This window comes from Maylandia zebra, linkage group LG22 (assembly GCF_041146795.1).
Source record: "Maylandia zebra isolate NMK-2024a linkage group LG22, Mzebra_GT3a, whole genome shotgun sequence".
Classification (NCBI taxonomy): domain Eukaryota; kingdom Metazoa; phylum Chordata; class Actinopteri; order Cichliformes; family Cichlidae; genus Maylandia; species Maylandia zebra.
The window spans coordinates 36,809,556-36,833,207 of record NC_135187.1 but is presented as its reverse complement, the minus strand read 5'-3'; the positions used below and the strand labels follow the sequence as shown (position 1 = coordinate 36,833,207).

General features: G+C 42.0%; 1 protein-coding gene and 1 long non-coding RNA gene across 3 annotated transcripts in view; both read left to right on the top strand.

Annotated features, from left to right (window-relative positions):
- Window positions 1–23,652, top strand: part of LOC101471788 (ubiquitin-conjugating enzyme E2 E2) — an 85,759-nt gene that overhangs the window by 5,693 nt on the left and 56,414 nt on the right. For both annotated transcript variants that reach the window (XM_004561028.3, XM_076878999.1), the window contains exon 2: window positions 13,956–14,153. In XM_004561028.3, the coding sequence (XP_004561085.1) occupies window positions 13,963–14,153 (191 nt within the window). In that variant the 5' untranslated portion in view covers window positions 13,956–13,962. The remainder of the gene's footprint in view (window positions 1–13,955; window positions 14,154–23,652) is intronic.
- Window positions 9,042–10,502, top strand: LOC143414693 (uncharacterized). Its single transcript, XR_013095378.1, has 2 exons — window positions 9,042–9,142; window positions 9,247–10,502. It is a non-coding gene; the product is annotated as an uncharacterized LOC143414693 (long non-coding RNA).

The following is a 23,652-nucleotide window of genomic DNA, read 5'->3' as shown; positions in this document are numbered from 1 at the left end:
GGAAGCAGAAAAAGTCACAAGCTGCAAAACAACGCTGGAAGAAGTTCCATGAGTTTCAAAAAGTACCAACATGTGAACAAGCTGAGTGTGATTTTCCTCAGAGCTCTGCAGAAGACTTTGTGTCTGCAAAGACCAATGCTGATGGTGTCAAACAGGCAGGTCAACATGTTCCTGCACATGTACAACAGATATCCTATGCAGATGCTGTGAAGACTGGATTGCAGCATGAATTTAATGAACATCTGGTAAACCACAGAGACCAACATGAGGTTTCAAGTGACCCACAGGTGGGTTATGCTGATATTGTGAAAAGAGGCCGTCACAGTGATGTGGCAGGACCATCTCATGCAGAAAGACTGAACCTTGAAAACCAGCCCTCTGTTATACATGTCTGTGCATCTCGCAGCCAGGCTCATCCTAAATATGGAGACTCCAGAAACAAGCAGTGCACATGTAACTCACTCACATTTCTTGCTTTCCTTCATGAGAATGAAAACATGACTACAGCTGACCTTAATCTGGTCTTGGATAAAGGTGATGTGATGTACAAAGAGGCCAAGAAAAGATTTCCTAAAAATATTCATTTGGCAACCGATGAGCTGCCAGACAAAGTTGATGCTCGCAGGTCTATGTATCATGTCAACATGACACAGCCTTCCCGGTATGGGACATTTGAAGAACCTCCAGAGGAGGCAGTAGATACCTTTCTGAGCTTAGAAGCAGGACTGAGCTGCCTGTTGTCAGATGTGCAGTATGCCTTACTGATTATGAGTGGATTGTGTATCGCAGTGTTCAGATCCACATCAGGCATATATGGTTTCTTTGACCCACACCCCAGAACACCCATTGGTCTTCCTCTACTACTACAGTCACGTAATCGTGGTACAGCTGTGATGCTGAAATTCACACTCCTCAGTGACATGATTAAGAGGCTCCAAGATTCTTATGAAATGATGGAGATATCACCCTCTTGTAACTATGAACTGAAGCCTGTGCAGTTCTACAGTATGAGCACAGTCAACCTGAGTGATACTATCACAGACACAGTCTGCAGACCAACAGCTGCCACTGCTGTGGCACCTACTCACTCTGATACAACTGTTGATGAAGCAAACCCCTCTACTCCAAGGAGAAACACAACCACTGATCCGACTGAAAATATCTTTTGTCAAATGTCCATTTGTACGCCACTGGTGAAACAAAAAGAAGTCCACATGACTCAGTTCACATCATATGAAGATCAGAATGAACCTCCTAATATACCAACTGAAGAACTATGCAGTGAATTAAGTTTCCTTCCATCAAGTGATGCTTTTTCATGTCAATCAAATGCTGCCATAACAAATGTTGCTGCCTGTGACCTTTCTGATATAGTTTTACAAAAAGTGAAAAAAGTTAATAAACAACAAAGGCAAAAAAGGAAAAGAAGATTAATGGCATCAGAGAAACCCAGAAATCAGAGAAAAGAAAACCAAAAAAGGAAAGAACGACAAAAGTATGCTTCAAATAAAGATTACAAAGAAAAGAAAAAATCTTGCACAAGCGAGACATATAAAAACAATCCTGAAGTTAGACAAAAACAACAACAGTATATGAAAAGACGTTACTGTGAAAATGATGAATTCAGACAGAAACAACAGCAATATATTAGAAGACGTTACTGTGAAAATGATGAATTCAGACAGAAACAACAGCAATATATTAGAAGACGTTACTGTGAAAATGATGAATTCAGACAGAAACAACAGCAATATATTAGAAGACGTTACTGTGAAAATGATGAATTCAGACAGAAACAACAGCAATATATTAGAAGACGTTACTGTGAAAATGATGAATTCAGAAAGAAACAAAAACAATATGTTAAAAAACGTTTTTCTGAGAATGCTACAGTTAGAAAGAAACAACAACAATATATTAAAAGACGCTACTGTGACAATGCTGAATTTAGACAAAAACAAAAAAACTATATAACTAAAAGGTATCAAGAAAACCCTGAATTCAGAGAGAGACAGAGATCTCGAGTGACTCAGCGTTATGCACGTGATAACGCATTCAGAGTAAGACACAGACAACTAATGAAACAACTAATGCGAGACAGGTATCAAAGTAATCTTGCATTCAGGATTATGCACAACATGAGATGTGCAATGAAAATAAAAAGGAAATACAGATGGGTGAACAGACAAACCCAAGAGAGTGACAACAGTGTGATCAACGAGGCCATATCTGTGTTCAAATCACAAATCAAAGCTGGACCATCATACCCATGTACTGTATGCTTCAAGGCTTCATTTCCAAACCAAGTGCGACCCTGCACAAGGTCAAAGTATGTCAAAAACCCACATGTAGTTGCAACATGTTTGACTGGAAGATTTGTTCATGTTTGTGATGAAAACTGCAGAAATGAGCAGTGCAATGTTCCCGATGAGAGAAAGAGAGAGTGGATTTGTCACACCTGCCACAATCATCTTAAAAATGGATCCATGCCAGCGCTTGCTGTTGCCAATAAACTGGATCTTGCTGATACTCCACCTGAACTGTCTGATCTCAACATACTGGAGAGACATCTCATAGCCAAGTGCATACCATTTGCCAAGATCATTCCTCTTCCCAAAGGCAGACAAAGAGCAATTAGAGGAAATGTGGTCTGTGTCCCATCAGAGGTACAGGAAACTGTTGAAGCGTTGCCTCGATTAAGAATTAATTCTCAGATCATGAGAGTAAAACTGAAGAGACGCTTGTCTTACAAAGGTCATCAGCTGTTTCAGACTGTAAGCTGGTCTAAACTTGTGCAAGCACTGCATAAACTCAAGCAGATTCATCCACAGTATAAGGATGTGAGCATCAGAGATGATCCTGAGCTGTGTGACCCAACACTTCCTGATGAAGATGATGATGATGATGAAAACATGAATGAGGACGATTATGATGAGGCTGATTTAATGGAAATTGACAGCTGTGAGAAAAATGCACTGAGTGAAGCACAAAATAAAAATGAACAGGATATTGACATGTTACCCTGTGATGGTGAACAATCACATGAACAGATGAGAGATGATTCAGAGCAAGAAGATGGACTGACTAATGGTGGTTTTGCACTCGAGTCCTGTTTGCAGCCCCCTGATGTGGCTGAGGAGATATTATGTTTCAGTGAAGGAATCTACTCTGTTGCTCCTGCAGAGAGAAACAATCCAATAAGTTTTTTCAAAACACCTAAACTGGAGGCCATGGCCTTCCCTGTGCAGTTTCCTACAGGCCAAAACACACTTGATGAAAGAAGGCTGATCAAAGTATCCCCCAGTGGGTATTTCAAATCAAGACTTTTCTGCATTGATGATCGTTTTGCCAAAGACACAAACTATTTATTCTTTGCACAGTTTGTGACTGAAATACACTTGGCTACATCCAGCATGACAGTACAGTTAAGGAAGGCAAAGCCTCTGACCAGAGATGGTAGAAAAATAACCTCAGGCATGTTACAAGATAAACATGAGGTGGAGAAACTGGTGCGAAATAAAGATGCAGTGAGATTCATGCAGCCTCTGAGAGGAACCCCAGCCTATTGGGAGAAAACAACAAGAGATCTTTTTGCCATGATCAGACAGTTGGGAACTCCCACGTTCTTTTGCACATTTTCAGCTGCTGAAATGCGCTGGCCTGAAGTGATCGAGGCAATAACAAGGCAGCAAGGTGAACAAGTGAATTTTGAAGGACTCGACTGGTCAGCAAAGTGTGACATCCTGAGAAGCAATCCTGTCACAACAATGCGCATGTTTGACAAGAGAGTTGAAGCATTATTCAGAGATTTACTCTTATCTCCCGCAGAGCCACTTGGCAAAGTCATTGACTACTTTTACAGAGTTGAGTTTCAGCACAGAGGAAGCCCACACATACACTGCCTCCTGTGGGTAGAAGGTGCTCCTGTGTTTGAGGAGGATGATGAGCAAACTGTTCTTGATTTTATAAACAAATACATCACAGCTCAGCTGCCTGATCCACATAAACAACCTGAACTGTACAAAAAAGTAACAGAAGTGCAAAAACACAGTAAGAACCACACAAAGACGTGCTTTAGGAGTTTAAGCTCCGGGTGCCGTTTTGGTTTTCCCAAACCACCCTGCAATGAGACAATGATCACAAGACCCAGTGAGGATGATGCACTGGAAGTAGAAACGGCAAAGAACAAGCTCAGACCACTGAACCAGCTGCTGAATGAACCTGAAACTGCTTCCATGAGTTTAGAGCAGCTCTTGGAAAGATGCAAGTTGACACATGCAGAATATGAGAGATACCTGAATAAAATGAACATGAGGAGTACGATCATACTAAAGCGTGATCCAAAAGACTCTTGGATAAACGGCTATAATCCACATCTGCTTGAAGCCTGGAACAGTAATATCGACATAAGCTTTGTTTTAGATGCTTTTGGTGCTGCAAATTATTTAATGAAATATATATCAAAAAAAGAGGGCGGGCTATCTGAGTACCTGAAAACTGTCATTGAGAACTCCCATAAGGACAGTGTAAATGAGTGCGATGAAATGAGAGCCGTCATGCAGGCATATTCAAAGAAGCGAGAGATCAGTGCACAGGAGTGTGTTGCTCGTGCATGTGGTCTTCACATGAAGCAATGCTCACGTGCTGTAATATTCATTCCAACTGATGATAATCCTGTGAAAATGAGTCGTCCCCTGTCAGTTCTGGACAACACAACACCTGAGTCTTCCAATGTTTGGATGACATCTTTGAATGACAAATACAAAGCCAGACCTGAAACACCAGAGTATGAGGAGATGTGCATGGCAGACTTTGCTGCTACTTGCAGGATTGTCTATGGCCAACAGAAAAAAGGTAAAGATGTTTTGCCCCTTCTCAATGAGATGGGGTTTGTGCAAAGGCGCAAAAACAATAAGCCTGCTATCATCAGATTTCACCGCTGCTCACAAGAAAAACATCCAGAGCAATATTACGGAAGACTGCTTAAACTGTACCTTCCTCATCGTTCAGACCACGAACTGAAAACACCATCGTTGCCAACCTATCAGGCTTTCTATGGTGCTGGCTGTGTACAGCTACCAGGTACTGACCATCTTGAGTACGTGCAACACATTGTCAAAAGAAACAGAGAAAAATATGAGAAAAACAGTGAGGAGATCGAGAGCGCTGTTGAGGAATATGAGCAGAACAGAGGTGTGACTGACGAATGGTGTAATCTGGCACCTGAATCAGATCTCGTAAGGTTGCCACTTGTCGAACAAGAAAGAGAGCGAGACAATGAAAATGAACAGGAAGATGTGCCCGACTACAGCCGTCAGGCTGATGCTTCAACAGAAGTCAGAGCCATCAGGGAACCCCCTGCTATTGATCCCACATTGTTACGTCAGATGTTTCAGAATCTGAACAAGAAGCAAGCCTGCATATTTTATGCAGTTAGAGACTGGTGCATTAAAAGAGTCTGTGCTCTAAATCCAGAGCAGTTTTTCTTTTATATTAATGGTGGTGCTGGAACAGGAAAATCACATCTTATCAAATGCATCTACTCAGAAGCATCTAAGATACTGAGCAAAGTGCCCAGATATGCAGACGACGTTGACATATCAAAACCCACTGTCCTGTTAACTGCTTTCACTGGGACTGCAGCTTTTAACATTTCTGGAACAACACTGCATTCTCTTCTCAAGCTGCCTAGAAGCTTAAAACCTCCCATTCAGGGACTTGGCAATCAGCTGGATGAAGTCAGATCAGAACTTTTGAATGCTGAAATAATCGTCATTGACGAAGTGTCTATGGTGTCAAGACATCTCTTTGCATATGTAGATGCAAGACTCAAACAGATCAAAGGGACTCGGAGACCCTTTGGAGGCATGTCAGTCATTGCTGTTGGAGACTTCTATCAGCTACCCCCAGTGCGACAGTCTAAACCTCTCTGTGTGCACGACCCGTCTGAGATCGACCTGTGGCGGGAGCATTTTCAGATGATCACTCTGACTGAGATTATGCGTCAGAAAGATGATGTTGTCTTTGCAGAGATGCTGAACAGAATTCGTGTGAAAGGAAAGTTGGATGAGCTTTGCGAAGCAGATAGAAATTTGTTGTCACAGGCCATAACTGAACCAGCCCTTTGTCCAACTGATGCGTTGCACATTTTTGCAACTAATAAAGAAGTGGATGCACACAACTCTGCAACACTGGCTCTGCTCCACACTCATATCATTGACATCCATGCAGATGATTATAGAAAAGATCCTAGAACTGGCAGAATGGCACTTCAAGACAGACCATTGAAAGGAGGTAAAAACGAGTTACCAGACACACTGAAAGTTGCAGAAGGAGCTCGTGTCATGCTCACCAGAAACATTGACATACAAAATGGTTTGGTTAATGGAGCTTTTGGAATACTACTTAGAGTAGTTCACTCTGAAAACGACCAACACATCATCAAGCTTGGACTTAAAATGGATAATGAGACATCTGGAAAGAATAACCGCACACCAGCAGACGACATGGTGTACATTGAGAGAGCAGAGGAGAATCTGAAGCAGAAAGGAGTGGTACGAAGACAGTTCCCAGTGAAGCTGGCCTTTGCATGTACAATACATAAGGTACAGGGTATGACAACTACATCAGCTGTTGTCTCTCTTAAGAGCATTTTTGAGCCCGGCATGGCCTACGTAGCTGTCAGTAGAGTGACGTCTCTCAGTGGACTGTATCTTCTTGATATGGAGGAGAAAAAAATATTCACCAACCCAGAAATCACTGCAGCGCTTGAGAACATGAGACAAGCCAACCTTGATGACATGATGCCTCTTCTACACGTGAGGCAAACACTGAGCAGGTCAGAGGTTTTCACCATTGTTCATCATAATACAGAGGGACTGCCAGCTCACATTAATGACATCAAAAGTCACCATGAATTGTGTCTAGCAGATGTTTTGTGCCTAACAGAAACACACCTGCGGGGCTCTTTTGTCGCAGAGAGTCTCCACTTGGAAAATTACAATTTGTTCAAACGCAACAGACACCTGTCCTACACAAACTTTCCCCAGATGGCAAACAGAAGTGGTGGTGGAGTTGCTGTTTATGTGAAAAGTGACATTCAAGTGCATGAAAAACAGTACATCCATAATGTAACTGACCTTGAATTTCTGGCTTTAAAGGTTGAAGCACCAGTCAGTGCTCTGATTGCAGTTGTATACAGACCTCCAGACTACACTCTGAGGCCATTCCTGAAAAACCTGGTAAGCCTATTAGACTCATTGGAGATCATGGACTGTCATCCCATCATAGTTTGTGGTGATTTTAATGAGAATGTTTTATCCAGTGCAAACAAACCAATCCTGGAGCTGTTTGAGTCTAGGGGATACGCACAGGTCATCACTGCCCCTACCACAGAGAAGAACACACTGCTTGACCTAATTTTCATTTCTCAGTCAGATCGATGTCTCCATTCTGGAGTCATGAAGACCTACCATAGTTACCATGACCCAGTATACTGTGTATTGTCCTGTGATGATTCATGATCTAGATCTTTGAATACAGTAAGTAATTTCTATATTTTTGAATGACTTAAGAAAGTAGAGCGATATTTAAAAGTTGACGCTCTGCATTGCAGTATAATGGTTGAATTGTTTACATAAAATACAATTACATGAATTAAGTAATGATATCAGTAAAAGATGACAATTTTATTTATCACAGAAAATCTAAAATTCACTAACAGTAACCTATAAATGTCAGAAAAATCAAATATAGCAGTTTAAAATGAATAGTGTAGGCATATCCTCTCTGCAGCCAGGCTTCAACATCCTGCCAGGCTGCCCCAGTCTCACTGTGGCTGGGAGGGAGGGAGGGTGGACCAGAGGATTGCCTACACAACACATAAATGTTCAACAGCTTCTTCATTGTTTCTGAGAGAACAACAATGACTAAAGGTTGCTTTTTAAACAAACAAACAAACAAACAAACAAACAAACAAACAAACAAACAAACAAACAAACAAACAAACCTAATTACAGCAATAATGACAGTTAAGCCACTTTATGTGTGCCTCTATTTTGAAATACTATTTACAAAAATGTTATTATTTTGGTTTGTTATAAACTTTAAACTTTTTCAAAAGTATACGATTATATTTTTGGACAAATCTTTCGATGAAACATACATTTTTATGAGCTTTTATCATGTTTCGGCCAGTGCAATCATCAGGGTGGGTCTGGGTTGATAACTGCACATTTCTGGCCAGAAATGTTTCAGCAGTGTTACATAAGTAGTACATATGTAACACTTGCTTTCTGTTACCAGCTGATACCCTACATTTGTATAGACATTGGATGGTGTGAGGTTGGGGAGTTGAGTGGGGGGGGGGGGGGGGGGGGGGTTTACGGTGGGAGCTGAGGGGGGGGGGGGTGTTAGGTTTCCTTTTTTCTTTTTTAAGAGAGACACAGTCCTCCTGTGTCTTCTCCAAGCTTCACATGTAAGATCCAACAGTGTGAAGCACATAGCAGCTAGAAACTGTAATGCCACAGATCAGAGAGGCTTCATCATCACCATCTTCATCGCCGTACGATCAGAGCGTGAGACTTCACATCTGGAGCACAGGAGACATTCTGTGATAAGTCCTCCTTCTAGCTTGTCCCACAAGCAGTCGGTGAGATTTACTCACAACAAAAAGGGTTAATGACATTATTTCCATGAAAACATGTATTCATTCTTTGTGAAGTGTTTAAATTGTGTTTTCACTTGACCTTAGGAGTGTTAGAGTGTATTGTAATGTCTGTACTCAGGTGTTTCCCTCTGTGATCCATCCCCATCAGAGCTGAGACACTCAGGACTGAACAGACTGCACAGTTTCTGTGACTGAGCCTTCTTTGAAACCACTCATGATAGAAGGGCTTCATATTTGCAGCAGCACTACTACAGGTATTCAGTTTATTACAGGATGTGTTTGTTTCTTAGGACCAGCTCTGAGTGCACACTACCTAACATATACACCTTTCTGTTCATTACAAACCAACTACTCTGGATCATACGGCCAGTTGGCAGGAATGTTGCTGCAGGAAAACATCCCTGGAGATCACCATCATTGTCAGACTGACTGTGCCTCCTCTGTGCAGTGTCAAGATCCTCTCTAAATGAGTGTGTAAGTTAACATTTTCATTATTTTATTCCCTTTGACAAGACAAGTATCACTGATATTTACATTTACAACTACATATGTTCCCGTTTTCTGCTCTTCTTTTAAAGTCCTCAGCTATCCTGCTTCTGTGCTGCTTGCCACACATCAAACACTGGCCGGATGACAGGGAGGATCCACTCTGAAGTCACTGGACGTGATGAGGATCATATGGGACTTCATAGTTTCACAGAAACATTGTGCTCTGTGATTACAGGTTTTAAATGGACATAATGACTGCCTCTCTCTGATCAACAGGCTAAAGGATTGTTTTCATTGTTAGTGCTCTGTACAATGTATGCTTATTTAATATTTCATCACAGAGCAAACCTTTATTTATTTAACATTTTTTTTATTTTGTTTTAATGTTGAATTAACTGTGGGGATTTTTTTAAGTGGGCACTTGGGATGTCATATGACCAGAAATGTGGTAACTGGAATTCAACAGTATGGAAGAAAAAATCTGCTGAGAACGAAACACATACAAAAACCCCCAAGAAAATTCAAATTCATTCCATGTAATCCAATCTAAAACATTTTAAACTGCTGAACAGCAACACAAACAGTGTTAAAAAACAGTGTTAACAGAATGATTATGATGATTTTGTACCAAAGTTTCAGGTCACATGGCACACCTAGTGTGTAGTGTGGGGTATCAGCTGGTAAGTATAGGTTTTTTCATATTTGTGTCCTTAGAGTTTAGATAGATAAAGCCTTGTGTATAATAATTAGTCATAACCACAACTCAAAGTCAGGGACTAACTAAATTTGGGACTTTGTGTCTGAGCCCAGGTTAAAACAATGTGTAAAAAAGCATTTAGTGGCATGGCTGAACAATGCTGTATTGATACTTATTTATCCATGTTCACAAAAAGGACTAATGTGTTTATTTGATTATTTGCATGTGTTAAACTGTGTCACCACCTTAGGCTTTCATTTGAGTTTACTCACAAATCTCTATACAGTTCTCTTTTACCACTGTGTGGACTCTGTTTACATTAAAACATAAAAAAGAATGAGTAATAAAAAGATGTGTAGACAGATCAGAAGATTAAGTAGACCGATAGAAAAAGCTGTTCAGCCATGTTCTAAGAAACCAACACAATTTAAAGGTTCAGGATTGTGGTTTTAAAAGTTGAATTTTCATGTATTTCATATGTTGCTCATTATTTTTTATTTAGTTATTTAATTTAGTTATTTTTCTTTATTCTACCAGTCCTTTTCAGAAAGAAGCTGTAAAATATGACTTAAGATTTTTATGTTATTTTCTATGACATACAAAACAAATTGATGTATGTAATACTATTAAACATGATATACACATGTGTATATGTCTGAAAAACATCATGCTGTATATTAAAGTTTGTATTTTCTGCAGAATGTTTGTTCATCTTTTAAGTTCATTTCAATTAGAAGAATATGAACTTTTAATATTCATTCAGAGGTTTTCTGACTCTAAATTTTCTTTTGTCATTACTCATCTTTTTATTATTTACATTTTAAACATGCTTAGCTTTTTCCAACTTCTTCTGTGTGAACATCAGCTTTCAAAAGTTCTGCACTTTTATTTTCAGGTTAAAAATTCTGTATTTTCCAGCTCATTCAGATTTTTAACTTAACATTCAGCAATTAATTCATTTCAGTGCATACATTCAGATTCAAGCATTCACACTGCAGTTTCTTCAGAAAATGCACTTTCTAGTTTTTATTATCATTCAGCAGTCCAACGGCAGCAGGTTGTTGTCAGTAGGCTGTCTCCTCCTTTATCGGACAGAGAATCACGGCTGTTTTTAGAGTTCTGCAAAAGGACCTTTTTCTGATCCAGCATGACTGATGTGGGTTCAGTGCACAGATAAGGTAAACAACGTTGGATGAACTTGAGTGGGGCAGTCTTCCTGCACACAGATTTGTTTTGGGTTTTTTTAAACAAACCTTTGATTATTTCTTCACACTCCTGTTCTTGGTGAACTCCGTTGTCTTCCTTCCTTATTCTGGCCCACTTGTCAACCAGTAGGCATTTGACCCATGCATATATCATCCTCCTTTGGATTTTGGAGGGCTACACAGGAGCGTGTTTGCAGTGGGTGAAAACCCCGTTCCGCCTGCTATCTAAATGAAAGCGTGTAGGCAGACGGGCACATTTACAGGACCCTAAATTAGTTTGAAGTGTGTAACAACAGCCCTATGACATGTATACAGTTCAATGAGCAATAAGTTACCAGTATGACAATGTTACGATCACACAAACATATTTTCCATAATGTTATTTAAGGTGATGTTTTTCCTTCTTCGATCTGCTACCCAGAAAATACGTCGTTGGCTCGGTGACCTCAACTCCTTGTTGATGATTGCGAGGTGGAAAATCTCTGAGGCTTTGACTTGTTGTAGTTGTGCTCAGCGGCTCAGCAATCTGATGAATTTCTGTTGTCCACAGTTTAACTTTCAAACCCAAAGTATCTCCCTTCATTCCATTCATGGATTCACTGCACAGTGCCTTATAGGGTGGCTGAAGCCACAAACCTAAACTACCAGTTAATTCTTTGATACTTCTCAAGTCTGAATGAAAACAGATGTGCAGATGGAATAATGCTGGATTAAGACACCTCAGATTGAAAAAAATCAGCTTGATTGGATCATCATCGGCTCCTTATGAGCTTCAGAGAAATGACTGCATATCAGACCGTGAGGCCTCCCCTTAAACTTCCCAATATGTCTGCATGCTTGTGTGTGGTGGCAGTGACTACATGGCAGCATGAGTTTGTGATTCCCTTGAAGCACATATCCAAATACCAGTGGCTGTGAGCATGACCTGGACATTTTGAAACCTCCAAACTGTGAGAACATTGCTGTGTGAACAAGCTTACGAAATGTGTGCTGTTTCATAAAATGTTACACTGCACTTGTACGGCAGAGTCGTGGAGGCAACTGTCAGGATACGGGGGACAAGGACAGCCACGAATGTCCAGCTTACTGGGTTTTGCTCAGCAATATGCGAAAGATCAACTGGCTGAACTGGGACACAGAATTAACAGCCTGCACAGAGGAAGGTGTTTGACCACAGCACAGGTGAAGGCTCCCCCATGAGTACTAGTGCCAAGAAACGGAAAGGCCCACAAGCAAAACTCGAGGACCTGCAGCCACTACTTGGAACGTTGTTGCAGCGCAGCAAAGCTGTTGGTTTCTCAGGAATTCAAGAGTGACATCGTTGTACCATAAATCGGCTCGGATCCCTTCTTCAGCTGCACTGTGAGAAATGCACAGATGCTGTTTGTGTGACTGATGCTATCGACACAGCATCCTGAGTTCGTAATTACAGCTTTAAATATGCCCATGAAGTTTTGAAAAGCCAGCCCTGACTGTTGTGAAACAGGCGTGTAACCCACAGCACAGATTTTCTAACACACCCTGCAAACAGGGTGTTGAGCATGAGCTGGAAGCTGGAGAAGCCTGCAGTCGAAGCAGATCCCAGGTTGAACTGTGGTTTTGTGATTCATACAGGATTCCCAGAAACTGGAGTGTGTCCTGATGAACATGTGACTGCTGTGTGAAAGCAGAAATCAGGTGTCCTTTAAAGTGCAGGACAGACTGTTCGACTTACTATTTGCAGTTTTACTGTTTACCATTTCAAAATGTGTACTTCTCACTGACTCTATAAAAAACAGCCATTTGAAGCTTGACTGTTGGGATATTGCCTTCAGCATGCAAATCAACAACAAACACTTACCTTTTCAAGAAGAACTAAAAAGATGTGTGCACATAAAACGGTGTCAGGGAAGGCAGCTGAAAGAGTTTTACGTGACACGTTAAAGAGGCGTTCGACTGGATGATCAAGGCTCAGACGTATGAGAGTGAAAATCCCTCTGAAAGGGCGACAGCTTCTTTGCAGGAAAGGCGTCAGATTATTGAACAGAGACATGAAAATAGTAAAAGATGGAAGACGTGTGTAGTGTCTTTGTCTGTGTCAGAAAGTTCTCATCCATCTGTCTCTTGTTCAGTTCGGACCTAAGCTCTCTTTGTCACGTGCCGCTTTATCTTCTGCTGCGTCTTCTCCTTGCTCATTTCCATCCTCCTCCTCTCCCATACCTCCTCCTTCCTTCACTCGCATACCTGCCACGCCTCCATGTTCATCCTTGTCTCCACACTTGTCCCCCTGCACCTCTGTGTGGTTGCAGACGTCCTCGTTTCCTGTGTAGCTCGTTTTACTCGTCTTTTTCACTCCCACACAAGACAAAACCAAACATAATTAATAGCAACGGGTGACGCAGCTTGTGTTGTCATAAATAATAGGTAAATGAAACTGTAAATTTGTTTTTGGTCGATTATTTTTTGGTTACAACAAAGCTTCTTGGAAATAAATCTTATGTTGTTGTTTAAATGGAGCCACGTTTGTAAGGAAAATGCATCTGTGGGTTGAGCAGCAGAGGTGAGGATGTGACGAAAGGCCATGAAAATCCTGCCAAATCTTCTCTGTCGGTGCCAAACAGCTTATTGTGCTATTGACTCGTGTTCACTGTTGTTTATTAGGTTGGGTAATTGACGTCTGAAGAAATCAGACGGGGCCTAAGCAGCATGTGGAACAGTCCCCACAGCCTGGCGCCTCCTCATGCTGGTCACCAGCTTGGTCACACACTGCTGTGGGATCCCACAGCAGTGTGTGACCAAGCTGTATTTAAAACTGTGTTTCTCAGATGACCGACCTGCAGTGAAGGTTGAGTAAACCTCTTCAGGTGTGCTCGTTACGTGCCGTTAAAGCCTGTGTGCATGTGCAACCATCCCACAGCGTCGCCATGTCCAGTGAGGTGCAGCCGAGGCCGGACGACAGCCCCAACACCAGTGGGGGGAGTTCGGACGCCGAGCAGAGGGAGGCGGCTCCTCCGGAGCAGCCGGGCCCCGAGCAACGGGACCAGGCCCAGCCCAAAAAGAAGGAGGCCAAAATCTCCAGTAAGACCGCTGCCAAGCTCTCCACCAGTGCCAAGAGGTAAAGCTCAGTGCGCTCACTCTGTTTTGCGTTGTGCACTCTGCTGGGTGTGCGCCCGTTTAGCTTCTTGAGTAGTCGTCTGTCGCTCACTTGTTCTCTGTGGTACTGCTGTTTAAATTGCTGCTTTGGTTTTGCAGTCAAAAGCCAGCATCAGCGCTGCACTGTAACCTTCTGTTAATGAGGTTACAGCAGCCACTGTGAAATAAACACTAAACACGAGATGCAACATTAGGACACTCATTAGATAACTGGTTAAATAAAAAGTAGGCGAGTTATGAAATGATGAAAGTACCGCCTGCTTGTATCTAATACATCTTTGTTGTTAAATCGAGTAGTAACAGGAAAAAACACATACTGGTGTTCTAATACTGATAATGGTGGCGTTTGGCACCTGTAAAGCAGCTGTGCTGAGCTTCTCTAAGCATGACAATACAAATGTTCTACGGTGTTATTGGATATGGAGTAGGGCTGGGCGATATAAACGGTATAATGTTGATGTTGATGATGTCATCAAGCGGCGCCTGTTTTGGTCGAAAGAATCGCAGCAGCTAAAACCATTATCATCTGCAAATTATGCCGACAGTCACAGCAAAGAGATGAAGCACTTTTGAAATATGGGGAAAGCCAAAAACTGCGCTTCCTCCACTTCCGTAACATTGATTGATTAATGCTGAATTCTCTCACAGCTGCTCTGTTCCCATGTTGTTGCAGTGTATTAATAACTAACCTCGTATTGTGGATGAATGATCTCAGTTGTTCTCCTGACTGACGTTTGGCCCGTGTACAGCATCCTGCTATGCGACTGCATTTGTCCCTGACCATCAGAATCCCTCACGTTAACTTTTATCGAGTGGAAAAAAAATTGGCGTTCATCCTCCAGCTTCACTGTGCTAATGTTATGCTAACATAGCTGTGTCGCTAGCAATCACGTAGCACAACATTATATACCAGGTAGTCCAACTTCAGTAACCCTGCAAATGCCACTGCTGTTTAGTTTTCTGTCTTCATTTATGTTGGAAGTGATAGCAGAGCTGTATGTTTGAATGTTTCAGAAATCTCTCAGTCAGAACATGCTTTAACATGTTTAGGTGGAAACTAGCGAGCTAACTTCCTGTTAACTTTTAACTCCGTTAAATTTAATAACTTCTGTTTTCATGGATGTAAAACTTAATTGTTACACCTGGTAAAGCAGCAACGCTGATGATTTAATTAAAGATGAAAGAATTTAGACGTTTTTAACTCTCAGTGTTCGTTTGACTTTGGGACCTGAAGTAGACGGAGTTTTGGACCCAGAGTACTCTGAAGCTCCTCACTACGGCAGCGTAATGCTCTGACGATCCATCAAGCAGTGCGGCTTACCAAAGTTGTACTAAAACATTTTTAACAGATTTCTGCCAAAATCAGTTCGAGGTCAGTAAGCACAACCAGAATTCATACATAAGGCACACTCTCGATTTTTGAGAAAATCAAAGGATTTTAAGTCCTTATAGTGTGGAAAATACGTTATACAGAAGAAAAGAATATATCACGATATATATCGTTACCGCACGTGCTTCAAATTATATCGCGATATGCAGCTGTCTTTAAGCCTCCAGGTCCCAAGGACAGAGTTGGTGTAGTGTCTGTTTGCACCCGTGGTGCTGCTGCCTGTCCTGCTGCCAGGCAGCAATGTCTTTCTGAATCAAACACAGGATTTTCATTTATAAGAGCTTGCAGGTTTCCCCAAACTGATAAACAGTGCATTTGCATCATGACTGAATCTAGCAGCACTGACTAACTGTGAGCTGCGGGATCAGTTTCATGATCTTTAATATGCAAATTGTCATGACCACTGATCAATGGGCATGAGTCCCATTCACAGAGAGCTGGGGAATGGCTGCAATCACAGCATTGTACGATGGTGACAGATGCACCCTTAGGCCCCTCCTCCATTCAGAGGTGGGCTTTCCCTTTTTCACATACGTGGTGGTGTTCCAGGGTAGAATAACAGAGCTCTCTTTGCCACTTCTTCAAAGTATTAAGACGCAGTTCCAAAGGCAAACCCACTTGTCTGGTGCTGAGAGCGGTGCTGTTGCTGAGGTTGGGGTCATCCTGTAATCTCTTACAAACTACCTCCAGTGTTTTAGTGACTGGAACACAAGTGAAGAGAGATGTGACATCGTATGAGACCGTGGTTTCATCTGCCTCACCTTCTCTTCAAAACCCAAGCTGTTCTGGATGTGGTGTTCAGAGCTGCCTACCAATGGGCTTGAGCTGGTTTGAGTCAAGCAATCCATTAATGTGAAAAGGGATCATCTCTGAGTCAAGGATGGTCCAAGGATGCAACTAAGGGTGCATTTACAATGCTGTGATCTTAGCCTTGGCCATTGATGGTCATTGGTACATCGTATTGCATATTAATGATCACGAAACGGAGCTCACAGCTGATTGTTACAGAGGGGTGCTCGTGTTGGTCATTACACAGATGTTATAAGGTTGTAAACCTGCAGTCAGCTGAGACTGAAGAAGCCACCTGGATGATGATGAAACGTTTCTCAGCTTCCTGGGATTTTCTTACCTGAAAGATTCAAGTTTTGTTTTTATTTACATTCATTAATTTTGTGTGTAAACAGCTGATTATGAAGGGCTGATGTTAGCTGATTAATACACCACAGCACGTCATCGCCACAATCCCTGGTTAACTAATTAATCATTGATGATTGGTTATTAATGCTGAATACAGTATCACTTAATGTATTATCACTTACCACTAGTAAATGGCCTGTATTTATATAGCGCCTTACTAGTCCCTAAGGACCCCAAAGCGCTTTACATATCCAGTCATCCACCCATTCACACACACATTCACACACTGGTGATGGCAGCTACATTGTAGCCACAGCTGCCCTGGGGCGCACTGACAGAGGCGAGGCTGCCGGACACTGGCGCCACCGGGCCCTCTGACCACCACCAGTCACTAGTGTCATTAACATAGTTAATATCAGCACTATTGTACATACTGATATACAGTGGGGCAAAAAAGTATTTAGTCAGCCACCGATTGTGCAAGTTCCCCCACCTAAAATGATGACAGAGGTCAGTAATTTGCACCAGAGGTACACTTCAACTGTGAGAGACAGAATGTGAAAAAAAAAAAATCCATGAATCCACATGGTAGGATTTGTAAAGAATTTATTGGTAAATCAGGGTGGAAAATAAGTATTTGGTCAATAACAAAAATACAACTCAATACTTTGTAACATAACCTTTGTTGGCAATAACAGAGGTCAAACGTTTACTATAGGTCTTTACCAGGTTTGCACACACAGTAGCTGGTATTTTGGCCCATTCCTCCATGCAGATCTTCTCGAGAGCAGTGATGTTTTGGGGCTGTCGCCGAGCAACACGGACTTTCAACTCCCGCCACAGATTTTCTATGGGGTTGAGGTCTGGAGACTGGCTAGGCCACTCCAGGACTTTCAAATGCTTCTTACGGAGCCACTCCTTTGTTGCCCGGGCGGTGTGTTTTGGATCATTGTCATGTTGGAAGACCCAGCCTCGTTTCATCTTCAAAGTTCTCACTGATGGAAGGAGGTTTTGGCTCAGAATCTCACGATACATGGCCCCATTCATTCTGTCCTTAACACGGATCAGTCGTCCTGTCCCCTTGGCAGAAAAACAGCCCCATAGCATGATGTTTCCACCCCCATGCTTCACAGTAGGTATGGTGTTCTTGGGATGCAACTCAGTATTCTTCTTCCTCCAAACACGACGAGTTGAGTTTATACCAAAAAGTTCTACTTTGGTTTCATCTGACCACATGACATTCTCCCAATCCTCTGCTGTATCATCCATGTGCTCTCTGGCAAACTTCAGACGGGCCTGGACATGCACTGGCTTCAGCAGCGGAACACGTCTGGCACTGCGGGATTTGATTCCCTGCCGTTGTAGTGTGTTACTGATGGTGACCTTTGTTACTTTGGTCCCAGCTCTCTGCAGGTCATTCACCAGGTCCCCCCGTGTGGTTCTGGGATCTTTGCTCACCGTTCTCATGATCATTTTGACCCCACGGGATGAGATCTTGCGTGGAGCCCCAGATCGAGGGAGATTATCAGTGGTCTTGTATGTCTTCCATTTTCTGATGATTGCTCCCACAGTTGATTTTTTCACACCAAGCTGCTTGCCTATTGTAGATTCACTCTTCCCAGTCTGGTGCAGGTCTACAATACTTTTCCTGGTGTCCTTCCAAAGCTCTTTGGTCTCGGCCATGGCGGAGTTTGGAGTCTGACTGTTTGAGGCTGTGGACAGGTGTCTTTTATACAGATGATGAGTTCAAACAGGTGCCATTCATACAGGTAACGAGTGGGGGACAGAAAAGCTTCTTACAGAAGACGTTACAGGTCTGTGAGAGCCAGAGATTTTCCTTGTTTGAGGTGACCAAATACTTATTTTCCACCCTGATTTACGAATAAATTCTTTACAAATCCTACCATGTGAATTCATGGATTTTTTTTTCACATTCTGTCTCTCACAGTTGAAGTGTACCTCTGGTGCAAATTACTGACCTCTGTCACCATTTTAGGTGGGGGAACTTGCACAATCGGTGGCTGACTAAATACTTTTTTGCCCCACTGTACATTGTTGCTCGTGTCTGTGCCTCGTTTGTTGTGTGTCTGTTTATTCCACTGACCTCTTGAAGGGAACGAGGAATTTTCCTCAGCATTAATAAAATTCTTATCTTAATTGTTTAACAGCAGGAAGCTGTTTAGAGGCCAACAAGCAAAAAATAAATCAACAAACTGGAAAAAGTCCTCATTATGTCACATGTTGCTCTGTTACTCACCAGTTCATGGCAGGTTGAAACTGGGTATACTGGTGTGCTGACACTGGTTGTCTGGCCAGCAGCAGAGAGCTGCTCCTATGTTGATGCCAGAGCTGCTGAGAAAGTGCTTGTTGTTCTCCACACCGTCACTTATCGGCAGCTGTGCTGTTGATGAACGACATGCAGGAAGTGCAAGAACAGCTTTACCTAAATAAAGGCGTTATTCTACTACTCTTAATTATATTATCTGGGAGCTGCTTAATTAGTGTCAGATCCAGTCTGCAGCAGCTCCAAACAGCCATCATCAAGTGTTCCTGTCCCGCATGGGCACACACAGGTGGGCTGAAAACACTGAGAGTCAGGTGGAGACCAGAGATGGACCACTTTGAAGTTCATTGGCTGGTTGTGATTTGTGATTTTCCTTCTTAGTACAAATACTGTAAACCTTTATTTCATGGAAGTCAGATGTAATCACTCTTTAGGTCTTCATTTTTACTCAAAACTGCAGCAGTTTAGAGCACACACACACACACACACACACACACACACACACACACGTGCACGCACACACACACGTGCACACACACACGCACACACGTGCACGCACGCTCACACACACGTGCACACACACACGCACACACACACACACACACGTGCACACACACATGCGTGCGCACACGCACACACACATGTGCACGCAGTAGTTGAGGAACATTGGCACGTACAGGTAACTTTATCTACACATGAGGCTGGTTGCAGCGTGGCAGTGCTGCGTGTTCACTGTGTCATGTAGGACTGCTGTGTTCCTGCTGTTATGCTGGAGCTCTTTAATCCAGCTGATAGTTGTAATTTCCTTTAATATAACTTGTTATTTAATGAATATTTAATGAAATAGAATTTACATTTGGATTTAATAAAACAAACAGGAAAACACAAGAACAGATTATTATTTTTTATTAAGATGAAAAAATCCATTTATCGACATACAAATGTATTTATTTTATAGAAAAAAATGTTGAATCATTTCTCAGAGAAGAACACCCAAATCTTACATTTGGGAAAAATGTGTTTCTTACTTGCCTAATAAATAATAAAATCATTTTTAGTTATTAACATGTTTTTTCCCTAAAATGTTCTAATATAATCTGATAAATGAGTTTCCCACGGTCTGTGAAGTAAGTCTCAAAATGACAGCGATGCCAAAGACATGCTGCACAGCAGCGTTACAGCTGTGTACTGTGGCTGTCTCACACTGCTTTGTGTGTTTGAAGTGTCTTTTAATAAAAGCACAAGGAGTGCAGTGAAGTCGCTGCTGAGGCTCATACTTTCTTTCAGCAAAGATTTGGTTTGATGTGTGTGTGGACACTCCGTGTGGACTATGTGTGTCCACACAGAGTGTCCACACAGTGTGGACACTCCGTGTGGACTATGTGTGTCCACACGGAGTGTCCACACAGTGTGGACACTCCGTGTGGACTATGTGTGTCCACACAGAGTGTCCACACAGTGTGGACACTCTGTGTGGAGCTGGGAAAGAGCCATCTGAGAGAAATGTTTATAGTTCATATCAGGGTTCGGTTACATCAGTCAGCTGCTTAAATCTGTTATCCCCCCCCCCCGCGTGCTTTCTAAAGTGGGCTCTTTATTTCAGCTGTTGTGAGGCGAGACAATGACTGGGACTGTAACGTGTAGAGGACAGCACTTAATCACAGCCTTTGTGCACACAGTTTGCAGTGCGTGCACTCTGCTTTAAAGAGCCCAAACATCAGACTGTCTGCGCCCCTTCCAGCAGAGTCGTTGTCGTTTCGAGCCTGGACCGTGTCTGTTGGGGTCGTGTGCGGTACGACTGTTTGAGTGTCCGTGAACATTTTCAGCAGTCGTTGTGTTTTTGGGAGTTAGCAGCCCAAACATTAGCACGTGTGCTGCAGGCTGCTCCTCTTGGACTGTGTGTGTCAGGATAACTTGATGTGGCTCTAACTCTAATCCAAGCACACGGCTGACTTGGCCTGGTATTATTCTCGCTGTCATTGGCCTGTTTGCTGGCTGTCAGAGCACAGACAGGACTTTTATCGACTTTATGACATATTTCTACTGAGGAAGCTCATCCATGATGATTATCTTCACCACGTGAGTCATGTTAGTTTTTGTTTTGTATGAAATACATTTTCACATCTTGTTGTATCTGTTACATCAAAAGCCGTCCACGTGCTGTATTCACACTTTGAAAATCATAATGCATATATGACAAATGCTTCATCGTGCAGCATTTCATCAATGGGAGTGTGTGGATTTGCTCGTGCGTGCACTGGATATTATATCTATATTATTATATGAAATGAGGTCAGTCATAGCAGACGCTGCATCAGATACATACAGAGAGGACCTCTCGTCCACAGTGGGGGCCGTGCCATAAAAATAAGGACCTCGAGGGTAACCACTTAAGGTTTATTTGACTGGTAGCTTTTGTAATAAATCATCAGGTGCTGCACATGCAAAGCTGCTTGTATACGTCATAGACTGATCCACATACATGCAGAGTGTAACAGTGTATTCATGCACTGTGGAGCCTCGTGCACACGCAAGAAGAACTGGGACTATAATCAGAGGCGCCTTTCCTTTCAGGTTCATCTCACTGCTCTCACCAACAGGTTCCCAGCTGCACTAGGGCTGCTCGATTATGGCAAAAATGATAATCACGATTATTTTCACTGAAATTGAGATCACGATTATTTGACGATATTTATTTAACCCTTTAAGACCTACTATAGAACCAAGTCCACCAGAGCTTATATTATTTTTTTACATGCTGTAGTGCCATTTGTGGGAGCATTTCAAGTTGCTATACATCAATACAACTGTTATAGCCCATATTTTAATAATATGTATGCATTAAGTCCATAGTAATTACATAAATTGCAAAAAAGTGCAATAAACTACAAAAAAAATTGAAAATTGCTTTTGTTTTGTTTACATATATTTCTACTTCGAGAAATTTAAGAGGTTTATCCCTCAAAACTTTAAATACAATAAAGTTGCAAAAAATAGTTTCCCACCACAGGAAATTTATTTTGAGTGTCTTCATAGTTTTATTTTGGAGATACAGCAATTTTTATATACTGCAGGAAAAACAAAAAACAATCCTATGATGCAAATTTGCAAAGAAAACAGCAGGTGCATCATTTCACTGTGGGAAGTGTTACGAACAGCTGATAGGAACGGCAAAGCGTGTTTCTGGAATATTATGTTTTTGTTCCTGCAAGTGCTTTTTATGCAATTTTTGCAAAGCTATATGTGGAAGGAAACCGTGACCGAGGACAAGCTGATGGCATCAGATGTAAGTACAACTCCTCCGGTTTCATATGCAAAACAAATTATTGCGCTAGCTTACACGGTTCAGGTTCTACAGGGATTTAAAAATAGTTACACAACACGGAGCGTGCTGCTCTGACCGGCTTTAAAGGGTTAACAATGACTTTAAAAAAATAATATAACATAGTGTGCAACACCACTGAAGTTTGTTTTTAAACTCTCTTTTCAACCAACGGCAGTCACTCTCCAAATAACTTCTGCTTAGTTTTCCGAGCTTCCCTCGGGTCCTCTTAATCAGCGGTCTCCAACCTTTTTTGCGCCACGGACGGTTTATGCCCGACAATATTTTCACGGACCGGCCTTTAAGGTGTCGCGGATAAACGAGGGAGGGGCTAATAATTGGCTCAGTCATTTTTAATGATCGTTGAAAGCCCAGATCGTAATCGTGATTAAAATTCGATTAATTGAGCAGCCCTAAGCTGCACTAGTCAAATTTTGGCACCTCAGAAAATCCTGAAGCTGTTTCACGACTCAAGTGTGGAGGTTGTGTTACCGGCTCCTGCTCCTCGTGTTTCCTCCCCATCTGAGCTCAGTTTCACAGCAAACCTGCAGCCTGTGAAGTACACCCTGATCCACAATGAATGTTTTTAATGATGAAGTGTAAGAAGCATAATTAACTTCTTTGCACGTCTGTTCTCTTTAGGTTTTTATTCTGTAGTCAGAGTTTTCTTTCCATGTTTCCTAAAGCCTGAAAAAGAAAAGTAGCAACAGTTTTGGTCGAGTTTCTTTCTTTATGTGCACGAGACCATTAGACAAAGTGAACCTTGTTGTATGGCCATCCTCCCACTCAGCAGTAGTAGCTTTTAACTGCCTTTTTTCCCCACAATTTTCCTTTTATTCAATGGAAACAAGAGATAGAGGATAGAAACTCAGACACAGGGAATTGGACTGATGTGCACTGAAGCTGTAATGTATCCATCAGACAACAAGCAAGTGCTTTGCTGCTGTCAGTCAGTTTTCAATGTTTCTAAAAGAGCTTTTACTGCTGGATGTTTCTCAAGTGTTTAGACGGGATACTCCTCAGCTGTTGGTTTTTGTCAATTTGATGTAATCCTACCTGCAAATGTAAGATTGTAAAGAAAACGTAATGCAATCTGCACTACAGCAGAGCATAACTCCCTGGGAATACTTGCCTGTGTAGATTTTATTTTGATAGTTAAATGAATGTTTAGATAAAAGGAGAATCACATGTCTTTGGCCTTAATAAGAGCAGCACTGCAGCTGCAGATTCCTCCGTCATCCAGGAGTTTTTCACAGGTGTGTTGAGGCTGCAGCATGAATCCTTGGTTGGTGTCATTTCAAATCCATTAGTGATGACAAGCTGTTCTG